The sequence below is a fragment of the Dendropsophus ebraccatus genome, chromosome 3 (genome assembly GCF_027789765.1).
Source record: "Dendropsophus ebraccatus isolate aDenEbr1 chromosome 3, aDenEbr1.pat, whole genome shotgun sequence".
Lineage (NCBI taxonomy): Eukaryota > Metazoa > Chordata > Amphibia > Anura > Hylidae > Dendropsophus > Dendropsophus ebraccatus.
Window position 1 is genome coordinate 53,483,668 of NC_091456.1, and position 13,160 is coordinate 53,496,827.

Below are 13,160 nucleotides of genomic sequence, written 5' to 3' on the forward strand. Positions count from 1 at the left end.
TACATTGTGGGAACATATCCTTGTAGTTGTATTTGCAGTGCACCCAACTGCAACTGGTTTAAGTCTATGTTTACACATTTTATGACACCGGCTGTCAGATAAGATCATCCCGGCCGGTACTGATGATCTTTAGAACCACTGAGTTATGATGCGCATCAGTGTGCGCCCGCATCAGAACTCCCCACTGCACACAATGGAGTGTGTGGCCGGAGCAATGCGCTTCATTGTGTGCACTGAATAGTGGCCGCAGAAAACTGACATGTCAGTTTTTGTGGCGCCGGTAGAGATCCCGGACGGAGCGTATATTATGTATATACGCTACAGCCGGGATTCCATAGATGGCAACGTAGTGTATATTTTTATATTAATCACGGCCGTTGTTGCAATTGGTAACAACGGACGTACTTTTACGAAAATATACGTTGTGTGAACATAGCCTAATACTGCAGCTGACTGACATTTTCTTATCTTTTTTAAATCTTCTAATCTTTTAAAGCAAGTTAAATCGAATTTAAAGAGGATGTACCATCAGGTACACTCTCTTTAAAATTACACATGAACGGGGAAGCCGCCACCAGTGGAAGAAAACCCCGCCCCTCCATGACGAGGCTCAATTGACTCTAATGGAGCCGCGTCATGGACAGGTGGGTTGTTCCTCCCACTGGGGGCGGGCCGGCCCACCTCCTGTGCTTCACCCCCGTCCCGGTAACCATGAAGAGAGTGGCGTCGTACAGGGGAACCGGGTTCAAAAAAAGGACAGCAGCACTGACTTCCCCGTGCTGAAGCCCTCCAATTCACGTGTAATTTTAAAGAGAGTGTACCTGATGATACACCCTCTTTCAAACATAAAAAACAGTAAGGCTATGTTCACAATAAAGGCAAATAACAGTTATGCCAAAACAACGGTTGTGGAAAAATAGCCTAAATCTGTATGTAGACTATAAAATTGGTTGGCTTCTCACAAATGCACAAACACACACACACACACATTGTTCAGGCTGGTTTTCGTGTTTCTTAAGTCAGTCACGTGACGCAGTGACATCACCGACCCGGCATCTGCTCTGCAAACAGAACGTCACACCAATGGCATTCTGTGTACGAGGGGGTTTCTCTGCACACTGAATAGATAAGCCCTGTATATGGAACTAAGTAACCCCATACAGGACCTCTCTGAAGGCAGGCTGCGCTGAAGGGATCCCAGGTGAGACTGAAGAAATAGGGCCAGCAGGCTCATTATTTCAACCTGCCATCATGTAATGCCGCTCAGCTGTCCCCCTCCTCAAATACACCCACCTATAGCTGCAGGAGTAAAACAGAGGGGATCTCTAATGTTCCTCTAAGTACATACATAAGAGAAACAGATCATTGATCTCAGGGAGACCAAGGCCAGGTATCCATCTGCAGACAGCTGTTTTGGGGTGTTGCCCCTTATCAGTCTGAAGCAGGATTCAAGCTAGGTGGAAGCAATGCCTAGTAAAGCCATAATAGAAACAGGGAGACCTGCCAAAAATAACACTGCCGGCTGCAATAAAATCCTAGGTGCGTTGCTCCCGGGGAAACATGTATATGCAAAAGAAGAGCTAGTGGAGCCTCATTTCAGAGTCTTGAAACACAGGACTAGCCAGATATCCAGGAAGGACCGAGTCAAGGGGTGGGTCCTGTTGGGATACCACCAAAACCACCATATTAAAGGGGTTATCCAGTGCTACAAAAACATGGCCACTTTTCCCCTTACTGTTGTCTCCAGTTCAGGTGTGGTTTGCAATTAAGCTCCATTTACTTCAATGGAACTGAGTTTCAAAACCCCAACCAAACTGGAGACAACAGTAGGGGGAAAGTGGCCATGTTTTTGTAACACTGGATAACCCCTTTAAGTGGCCCTACAGGGACAGGTGGGTGGCAGGGATGGTCCGAACCGAGTCCGGTTCGGGTTCGTATGAACCGGAACCCTCGGTAATGATTCCCGCAGTCTGCCTGCTCCGTGGAGCGGGGGGATCCAGCGGGAGGACCGCCTGGAAAACTGGGATACAGCCATAGCCATAGGCTGTATCCCAGTTTTCCAGGCGTTACTCCCGCTGGATCCGCCCGCTCCACGGAGTGGGCAGACAGTGGGAATCATTACCGAGGGTTCCAGTTCGTACGAACCCGAACCTTGGCAGGTTCGGACCATCCCTAGTGGGTGGCATTACATGACAGCAGGTTTGTATAGTGAGCCTGCTGTCCCTGTGCTAGCTGGCCTCCTTGGGATCCCTTCAGTGCGGCCTGTCTCCAGAGAAGTCCTGTATAGGGTCACTTAGTTCCATATACAGGGCTTCTCTCTTCAGTGTGCAGAGACACACCTCGTACACGGAACGCTATTGGCGTGACGTTCTGTTTATAGAGCGGATGCCAAGTGACGTCACATGACCGACCGGGGAAATGCGAAAACCAGCCTGAATTTTTAATAGATAACAATTAGAGATAATTAGTGCTATGCAGTAAACTGGCTAAATAAAAAAAATAAGTTGAAAAACCCCTTTAACGGCCGCCCTAAAACTTTTTGGGGGAGACATTTAACAAAGGGTGTAAAATTTAGACTGGTGCAAACTGGCCACAGCAACCAATTACAGCTTAGCTTTCCTTTCACCAGAGCTGGAAGCTGAGCTGTAATTGGTTGCTGTGGGCAGTTTGCACCAGTCCAAATTTTACACCCTTTGATAAATCTCCCCCTTTGAGTCTAAATAACAGCTATTTTTTCATTATATCGGCCATGATTGAACAAACAATGGTCGGTATTATGAAATACTGGACGCCATTCGCACTTAACATTACAAAGTCTAAGGCTGGATTTACAAGTTTTCTTGGCTCAAGAAAAGGAAAAAAGAAAATCAAAAGTTGTAATAAAAAAAAAGCACTCAGGATAAAAGTTAGAAAAAATTGGCAAAAAATAAAAACATTACACAAAATTTGTGTCTGAAGAAAACCTAAGCAACACTTTTTTGTTTGTGGCCTTTTGGCGTGTTCACAGAATCGGCTGGGTATGACATAATTTCAACATTTTTCCTATAGGTTTCTCTCCAGGGCACGAAAAATATCAGAAAAAACTAATATTACAAATGTAATCAACAGACAAAAGTGCAACAAAATGAATCAAAAGACACATACTATATAAAAAGCATGTTTTTGGATGTGTATTTTTGAATAAACTAAAACAACACAACAAAAAAGACTGAGGGAGACACTAGAAGAACAATACTACCATCTAGCTAATTTTATTCACATATATTAAAGGGGTTATCCAGCACTACAAAAACATGGCCACTTTCCCCCTACTGTTGTCTCCAGTTTGGGTGGGGTTTTGAAACTCAGTTCCATTGAAGTAAATGGAGCTTAATTTGCAAACCACACCTGAACTGCAGACAACAGTAGGGGGGAAAGTGGCCATGTTTTTGTAGAGCTGGATAACCCCTTTAAGTTCAGTAGGTAGTTACTTGAATTACTTAGTATGTTAAAATATACTTGATGGTCAGTTGGTTCACACATAATATTTTGGTCAGTATTTTGGACAGTATTTTTAGCCAAAGGCATAAGTGGAACTAGTATTAGTATCAGTATTACAAGATGACTGTCTTCCGCCGCTATGATCCAGTAGTAGGAACATAGCCTTCTGTTTTTTTAACCCAATGCTGGTTTTGGTTTAGTATGAACCTAGCTTTAGGCTTATTTTTATACCGCCTACAGTATATATTATATTATTATGGTTATGCTTATTATTATAATTATTATTATTATATAAATACTGCTGTTATGTCGTTTTTAAGTAGAAAAGACATCATATGACAAAGAATGCATGAAACAATCACGTCTTTAAAGGACATCTATATCAAATTTTTATAGTAAACACATTTTTGTAGCAATTTTTGGTGTTTTTTTCCCCCTAATCTTCCTCTTTACTGTCTATATTATAAAATAATTCTGAAATCTTATAGCTTTCTTTCTCACCAGCAGGCTTAAAACTAAGCTTAGACTTCCTGTTCAGTTTGTGCTGAGAAGTAGGGGGCTGCTGGAAAGTGATCTCTTCAGAATCAGGCGACATCAGCAGATAGCAAAGACAACAGTAGATCAACCTCCCCCTCCCTGTGCAATGACCTTTTCATGGTTTACAGAGGTCACAGAGCAGGCTTACAGATGTGTCAAAGAATAGGGTGTTGAGATGTTTATTGTGTCTATGAGGCTTGCTGTAAAGCATGTCACTAAATGCTGGTAAAAATAGCTTAGGCAAGATGGCTGCCTTCATATTAACTTACTAAAAATATAATGAAAAGTGCAATCAATAAATCAAATTGTTAATCTCTATAATTTAAGTTTTTATTTTGTTCAGGTAAATTATTCCATCCATTGCCTTATTTTGGTAGTATACTAGATTCTGCGTACAACTTGAATCAGGATGGATGGGGAATTTCTTAACATTGTGAATTAAAATGTATGTGCTTCATAAGTATATAATATCTATGCATAAAACACTTGGGTAATGTATTGTTTAACTAGTCTAAGGTTGGGTGCACATGTATCAGACAGTCCGGCTCAGAAACCGTTGACAACTGATGGCAAAAATGCATCATCAGCAGGCTTTTTTTTTCATAAAAAACCCAGTTATCCATTGTTGAACAGAAAGGATGGGGGAATGCATTAAGATGTGTTGTTCCATCTGTCCTATTCACTGTACAAAGATAGGTAGGAGCTGAAGTATTATAAATTGGGATGCTGCCCATGTTCCAACAACAGAACTATCACTAAAGAGACAGAGAAACAATGGATGGCGCACCCACGAAATGTAGGGTAACAAAATGTAAGGTAAGATTTTTGTTACATTTTGTGGGTGCGCCATTTATTGTTTCTCTGTCTCTTTAGCGGCCATCTGGCCTATTCAGCTATTCAGTGTCCAGATTGAAGTACTGAATATTATAAATTGTGCCATTCAAATAAAAAGGATCAGTTCAAACATCAGTTCCCATCTGGCGCTTTGCTACTGCGTTTGAGGGAAACAGAGTGAGACAACCAGATATATGTGAAGGGGGTCTTATACATAAAGGGGTTGGCCACTTTATAGTAAAATAGGTCAGTGTACAGTATATACTGTACTCACTGTATATACTGACAGCAGCTCCCTGTGTACCTCATAGAGCTAAAATCAGATTCCCCCTCCAGGCTATGCTGTCCTGCTCTGTGGTGAGGCTGTCCATAAGATGGCTGACATGAAAGGGCATATGAACATGCTCCGCCCCCAGTGTCCTCCATAGGCATATACAGGCTCAATGGTGGACACTGGAGGGGGGCATGGTCATACGCTCCCCGTGTCAGCCATCTTATGGACAGATTTACCACAGAGCAGGGCAGCATAGCCTGGAGGAGGGGAGTAAATTTATCTCTATGGGGTACACAGGGAGCTTCTGTAAGTATATACAGTCAGTACACTTACTAATACTGTACACTGAACAATTTTACTTTAAAGTGGCCAACCCCTTTAACCTCTATCACAGCCTCTATACGAGTAGGGTAGTAAGGGTAGTAGACTTGCATGTAAAGAGACACATACACACACATGGTCAGGTTTCTATCTTTTTCCCTTTCAGTCTGTACCCACTTCCTCCTGTAAAACCAACATATCAGAAACCTATGGCATATCCTGTGACTGTAGTTCTCCAAATAAAAAATAAATTAAAATAAAATAAAAGGGAAAGAAGAATGCACCATCTCCAGTCCAAAAGGTGTCCTCTACAGCTGTCAATCATATGACATCACTTCCTGTGCCAATTATTACAAAATCTAGTCTAAAAGTGTCATGGTCATGGACAGATTTCCATAGGGGTCTTAAAGGGAACAGAGCAGGAATCTTCCATATAAAAAGGCGAGTTTGTGGAGAAATTAGGATACAGGTATTCACTAAAATAATACTTCTATAACTAATGAATCCTATTTCTGCAGATAAATAGCGGTAATAATCTAAACGCTCAGAAGATGAAGTCACTTGGCTATGTTTACCATACAGTCATACACACTAGTCACATCATCAGACTAATACCTAGCAGACCATTTTAATATAGCGATTTATACTATTTACTTTTGGCTATGACTGACATGTCCATTAAACAGAAAATAATATTTGCTTAGCTTAGTTAATTCGGGTAAATTCCTCTGGTATGTTCCATTACTAGTTATGTGTCAAGGATGATGTATATATTATGTGTTCCATCCCACTCACCCACCCGACTAAGAATAAAATAAAGACTTTATATGTACCATAAAATCCAGGGTCAGTAATTGGATCACTTAATTCACCTAAAACAGAAAACAAAACAGAAAAAAAGTAAGAGAAAGTGTGTAAAATGAGTAATGGCACAGGTTCTATGACACTTAGCTTTGACTAATCTTTCCTTATTTTTACATATACAGCATTACAGCATGTATGCCATCTTTAGACCCACATGAGACCTTTTAGTATTCTTATTACTGAGTCATTTATAATAAACACTGCACAAAAATGAATCACCGATTCATATTTTAGCAGTCTAATATTTTACCTTTACCTATCCCTAAAAAAAAACAAAAAGTAGGGGAAAAAATATTAGTCAACCTAGAAACAAGACCCGATATAATCTTACTATGGAGTTAACATCAGTGAACGTAGTCATTAGGTTTGTATGTGTACAATATATTTGGCTTTACCAATAGGCCAACCTTAGAATATAATGTAAATATGTTCCTAGAAGAGATCAATGGGACTGAGCTACAATACCAGACACAACCAATGGATAAGAGTTTCTTTGTATTGCTTGAAATGAAATCAGGAAATTGCATAACTAGAAAGGGCATACCTAATAATAGAGTATCCTTAGAGAACGGCTGGCAATTGTGATCAGCTGAATGAAGGTGTTGCAGCCCTCCAGCAAATAATGGGTCCCCCTGAGTTTTTAGGACGGCACTGTGCTGTGCATACAAATAAACTCTGTGGCCCCTTCATTCTCCTGAATGGTGGTGGTCATGGGAAGTGTTTCCGGTAAGGCGTGCACTCCGGAAAGTTAGAATAGCATACAACTGATGTAAACAAGCCAGATAATGGCTTTATCTGTCTGTATAGCCTAAAAATATTTAAGTCATTTCCAAGGGGAAAGTGCTTAGTGGAAACAGGAGTCCCAGGAATACAACCCCCCACCCCACCCTCCGAATTTTGAGGATGTATACTTATGTTCAGGTTCTTTTATACAGTTTTTGAAATACAGTTAGTTGAAATAAAGTGCAAGCCTTCAGAGAATATATAACTATATAGGGGACAATGGATAAGATAATGACCTGCTGTACTGTTTGTAGCAGCCACCTCATTCCCTATGCCAGTCCTGCAATGAGTGAACTCACTGTGCCAGCAGCCTACAGCAGAAAATGCCCCCAGAGATCAGCTGTGGCAGACTGGCAGGGTTAGCGGCCTATGTCACCAGCGGGGGATCACATCATCTCTTCTGACAGCAGGCTGACCCCTTCCCCTCTGATCACTAGCTTATTCAGCCCCAATCTCCTATCTATCTATCTATCTATCTATCTATCTATCTACCTACCTATGAACCCACCACCCAAAATTTATCAGTAGATTCTGCCCATGAAGAGACGTATACAACTCTGTCACAATAGTATGTCGGCTATACAACACAGCTGGCTTCCATAAGGGATATTTATGCACAGCTTCTGTGCCCATACCATCAATCTGCTGTTATTATATGGCCACCACCCCATGTTACTAGCATGCACTGCCCTCTATCTGTCCTGTTCTGGTGCCTGTCTCTTCAAAGCTGCCATAGACATTAGTGGGAGCTAAAGCAGAGAACAGCTCACACAAACATATTTGGAATCCCTTTCACCTCTGGCCACCACTCATGGTTAGTTTATGGAAAGCATATTGGTCTTTGGGCTGGGGACCGCTATAATAGTATTACTGAGTTATTATTGAGCAATAATGATATTATCGGTTTTGCCTGTTTTGTTCGGTGCACTTTGTTCAGTAACAATACTGCACTCACCTGTTAAAATCGTCCTTTATTAGAATCCTGACCAGAGGAAGTGCTGCAATTGCACGAAACAGCTGTCACGTACACTGAAGGTGCTGGATGGTATCCAAGGATTCTAATAAAGGACTATTTTAACTAGTGCGTGCACTCTCTATTTTCTCTTTTTCTTAGTTTTTTCCAATGGTCCTACTGACCACAATGACATCTGAACACTGAACGCTGAACATCCTAGAATGCAGAACACAGGAGCAAGATCTGTGCGGACTATGTGCTAGCAAGGAAAGCTTGAAGATTTCAGCATTTTGGGAAATTTAGAATCTATGCAAATAATGCAATGTATTTACACAATTTCTACATTCATTCTAAATGTCAACTGCAAAATTGTGTTTAACCATTCATTTTGCCACTATTCTTCATTATTCCTTCCTAACATTTGAAGGTGTCATGCTTTAATGTAACAGGCTGCCTACATATCATCTTTCTCTAACCATCTGCTATTTATTGTCCGTTGTAAAGTAGCAAACTAGCTATAATATGATCCATGTTGGAGGGACAAGTAACTGGGCCCCATTCACCATCATAAAAGGAAAGCATTGATAACATAAGCAACAGAACTAGAATAATGCATTAATATAGTAACATTTGTACATAGACAGCCCAACATGTAGTCTTCTACTAGTCATCAAACAGATGTGCAGGAAGAGACAAAGAGACTGTAGCACCTTCATAACACTGCGTCTAGGAACACTGATGCAGACAGGTGATCAGACATAGTATTGGTGAGCTGAATACTTATAGACATACAATAGCATTTATGATACTTTATATTAGAAGTTCTTTACCACGTATAACACTAATTCTGCAGCGGGAAGAAGTAATGAAACACATCGATGGACAAACAGTGAGAGAAAGGAGAGTGTCCCCTATTCTACAAAGTAAATGAAATGAAATACAAAAGACATGTAGTACTAATCTGGCACAGAAGACCACCTTCATGTATTTCCAATGGAGAATATGAATGAAGCTATATGATTCAGCTATCCAGCCAGGAGCTGAGCCAACACAGATATAAGTACAACAAGTGTAGCAAAAGACACAGCAGAATGAGCAGAAGGTCTATGAACAGAATAGGTGATGTGTTGGCTCTAACCTATGGTTGTAGCTGTAAGGCTGTGTTCACACAACGTTTTTTCAGCTCCGTTAAAAATGAAGTTAGTTATTTTGAGTCTAAAATAACGGACGTCATTTAGCAGCCTGGCCTCCCCTTAGTGCAATGACTGCTGTTTGCAAATTATTTTAGTTTGGGGTTACTAATTGGCCTTTGGGTGCGGCTTAATTAAAAAGTCCATTGAATTTAATAGTAAAAACTGAGAAAAAACGGTGAGAAAAGAAAAACAGTGTGTGAACAACTAATAGATAAGGTCCGCTGTTTGCAAAAGACGTCCGAAAATAATGATCATGTTCATTATTTTGACGTCCGCAGTAAAAACGACCGTTATCCAATGCATTCTGCGAATTGGACGACCGTCTTCCCATTGACTTTAATGCATTGCCATTGCAGTCAGTTAAATCTCGGCAAAAGCTGACGTTTTTTTAAATATCAAAATAAGACGCCTTTTCTCTATTTTTGATGTTGTGTGAACATAGCCCAATAAAGTTATGTGACATAGACCTTGAAGAAAAGAGATTCTGTGGCTAAAACTGGAACTGTTTGGAGCATGTCTAATGGTCCAGGCCAGTACTTTGTATAACATGAGTGCAGCACAAAAGGAGTCCTGCAGATGATAGTAAGTGGATGTAATACAGATATGTAAGAGTTGTAGGTAACTGTGGAGCGCACAACATAGGTTGGTTGGTGAATGGATGACAGTGGAGATGTACGATGATGTATTGTGGGGAGCTTTGTTGGCTAGCAAGAAGTTATTCATTCCATTTTAGATGATAGAGGTAATGACAGCAGAGGTGTAAATGTTTAGTTGCATATGGCAGAATGGTTCCTGAAAGTTTAGTGGAAGATCAACTTATTATGTTTATTTCCTGTGATTTTTCTTATTTTTTTTATATGTGTGCAATATTTTTTATAACTGCTAAACATCAAAATAGATTATTTATAACTTTTTTTATGAAAACTAGGATAAATTGCAGAAGCAGTGTGTGAAAAATGAAGTACACCCCTGCTGCTGGTAAGTAGCAGCTAGATCAATTGCCCTTGATTAATTGATTATTAGCAAATGTCACCACTAGAGATGAGCGAACCTGGAGCATGCTTGAGTCGATCCAAACCCGAACTTTCGGCATTTGATTAGCGGTGGCTGCTGAACATGGATAAAGCCCTAAGGCTATCTGGAAATCATGGATATAGTCATTGGCTGTATCCATGTTTTCCAGAAAACCTTTTAGCTTTATCCAAGTTCAGCAGCCCCAGCTAATCAAATGCCGAACGTTCGGGTTCGGATCGACTCGAACCCGAACCCGGTTCGCTCATCTCTACTCACCACCTCTGTAAAAAAAAGGAGGTTTTGGCAGTTTGCTAGTATGCAGTGTTCCTGAAATGGTTAATACAAGGCCAAGAAGGAAAGAGGTTAGCAATGATCTTAGAGAAGCTATTGTTGCTGCTCATCAACCCGGAAAGGGTTACATGGATATTTCAAAATAATTTAAAGTCCACCATTCTACAGTAAGAAAGATTATTCACAAGTGGAAAACATTCAAGACATTTGACAATCTTTCCAGGATCACATGTTCCAGGAAATGTGGCTCAAGTTTGGACCATGCAATGCTCAGGGAAGTTGCAAAAACATCAAGCTACATTTCTGACTCCATGTGCCTTAAAGGGGTTATCCAGCGCTACAAAAACATGGCCACTTTCTTTCAGAGACAGCCCCACTCTTGTCTCCAGCTTGGGCGGGGTTTTGCTGCTCAGTTCCATTGAAGTGAATGAAGCATAATTGCAAACCGCACCTGAACTGGAGACAAGAGTCGTGTTGTCTCTGAAAGAAAGTGGCCATGTTTCTGTAGCACTGGATAACCCCTTTGATTATCGTGTCAAATGTTCAAGTTCATGGTGGTACAATTGGAAAAAGACTGAATGAGTATGTCTTGTTAGAAGGGTTGCCAGAGCAAAGCCTATTCTTTAAAAAAATAAAAAAAAAAGCAACCCAGCTCGAAAGCTCAAATTTGCAAAGTTCCATGCGAACCACACGATTTTGGAAACATGGCCATTTGGACAGATAAGGCCAATGTGAAGATGTCCGGCCATAATTTACAGCACCAAGATTAGCAAAATAAACACAGAATATCACCACAAGCACCTGATACCTACTGTCAAGCAAGGGGTGATGATTTGGGCTTTTTTTACAGCCCCGGAACTTTGCAGTCATAGGGACAATGTCAGTATGTATAATGATGTCATACATCAGAATAATTAGATATCAATACATCTAATAAACTCAGTCAATAAAGATAAAGAAATCATTACAACAGGCAACCTACAGCTTTAAAAAACTTTAGTGTTTAAAGGGAATATGTCACTAGGTTTTTGCTAAGGCAACATAAACTAGTGACAGAAATGCTGAACAAATCATGTATTACTTATATCATTCATCACAGCTGTTCTCCTAATATGCAGAAGAATAGGCTTCTTGCCACCCCCCACCCCCCCGGCCAGCTGGTGGGCGGAGTTTTCTGCTTCTCATGAGTATCCAGGACTACTGAGCTCATGCACATAATGGAGAGGACTACTTACTGTCCATTAAGGAGGATATCAGCTGCACAGAAGAGTGTAATACATTTTGTTCAGATTCTTTGTCACTACTTCATGATGCCCTAAGGCAGAATTTCTTTGACATGTCAATTGTTTGAGTGGAGAGTGGAGGCACATTGACACACTGAGGATTCGTCTGTTTTAATCAGTGTAAACATACCCTTAGATAGGACAGCATAAACCTACTGACAGATTGTCTTTAACTCATAAGAAATATCAACTGTCACAGTGTTTAACAGACATGAACCCTCTCTCCCACCCACCAGTGATCATGAATCAAGAGGAATGAGTGCAAGTTTCCAACTTTAGTCAACAGTATCCACCTCTCTAGGAGTGTTAGCTCTTTAACACTAGGAGTGATTGAACTACCAGGCCCACACAAATGTCTCTATTATGACATGATCTACTCCACATTCCAATGATACATCCCACGAAAAAATAAACAAGCCCCAGAAATAGACATTACATAAGTTACATGCATTGTTTAGTTAGTATTATTTTGTTATATTGTCCTGCTTTTGCATTGTTTTCCTGTTTATTGTGATGAATTGACATGCAAACCCATACACACACACACACACACACATACATAATATCTGAAAGTGATGAAGCGTTTAGTTCTAACCATGCTGCTGATATAAACAAGAACTTCCACGTCTTAGATGTAAGCCTTCCGAGATGTGGAGGGGATGGGCATATACTCTGATTGTCTTGTTCTCGCACAATGTCAACAATGTTGCAATCATGGGGTTCACTGGTAGCAAGTTATGAGGAGCAGAAGGTAGCTGAAGCCTTCTTCTCCCAAGACATCCCCTTAAAGAAGTCTGTCAAAAATTCTTATTAAAGTATTGGATTGCCCCCCCAAACTTATGCAAATCACTAATATACACTTATTACAGGAAATGCTTATAAAGTGCTTTTTCCCTGCACTTACTAATGCATCAAGGCTTCACTTCCTGGATAACATGGTGATTTCACTTCCTGGATAAAATGGTGATGTCACGACCCGACTCCCTGAGCTGTGCGGGCTGTGGCTGCTGGAGAGGATGATGGCAGGGGGACACTGGAGGACACAGGGCACTGGAGGGAGACTGAGCATCCCTCTTCCATCATCCTCTCCAGCAGCCACAGCCCGCACAGCTCTGGGAGTCGGGACGTGACATCACCATGTTATCCAGGAAGTGACATCATCATTTTATCCAGGAAGTGAAGCCTTGATGCAGTAGTAAGTGCAGGGAAAAAAGCACTTTATAAGCATTTCCCGTAATAAGTGTATATTGGTGATTTGTATAACTTTTGCGGGGGCAATACAATACTTTAATGAAAATTTCGCCAGACGTCTCCTTTAACGTATGATGTAA

The 13,160-nt window shown here is 40.8% G+C and overlaps 1 protein-coding gene across 3 annotated transcripts in view; it reads right to left on the reverse strand.

Annotated features, from left to right (window-relative positions):
* Positions 1 to 13,160, reverse strand: part of NTRK2 (neurotrophic receptor tyrosine kinase 2) — a 168,697-nt gene that overhangs the window by 112,581 nt on the left and 42,956 nt on the right. For 2 of the 3 annotated variants that reach the window (XM_069961796.1, XM_069961798.1), the window contains exon 10: positions 6,280 to 6,318. The exons of the other annotated variant lie outside the window; for it this stretch is intronic. In XM_069961796.1, coding sequence (XP_069817897.1) covers positions 6,280 to 6,318 — 39 coding nt within the window. The remainder of the gene's footprint in view (positions 1 to 6,279; positions 6,319 to 13,160) is intronic. 3 annotated transcript variants of the gene reach the window in all.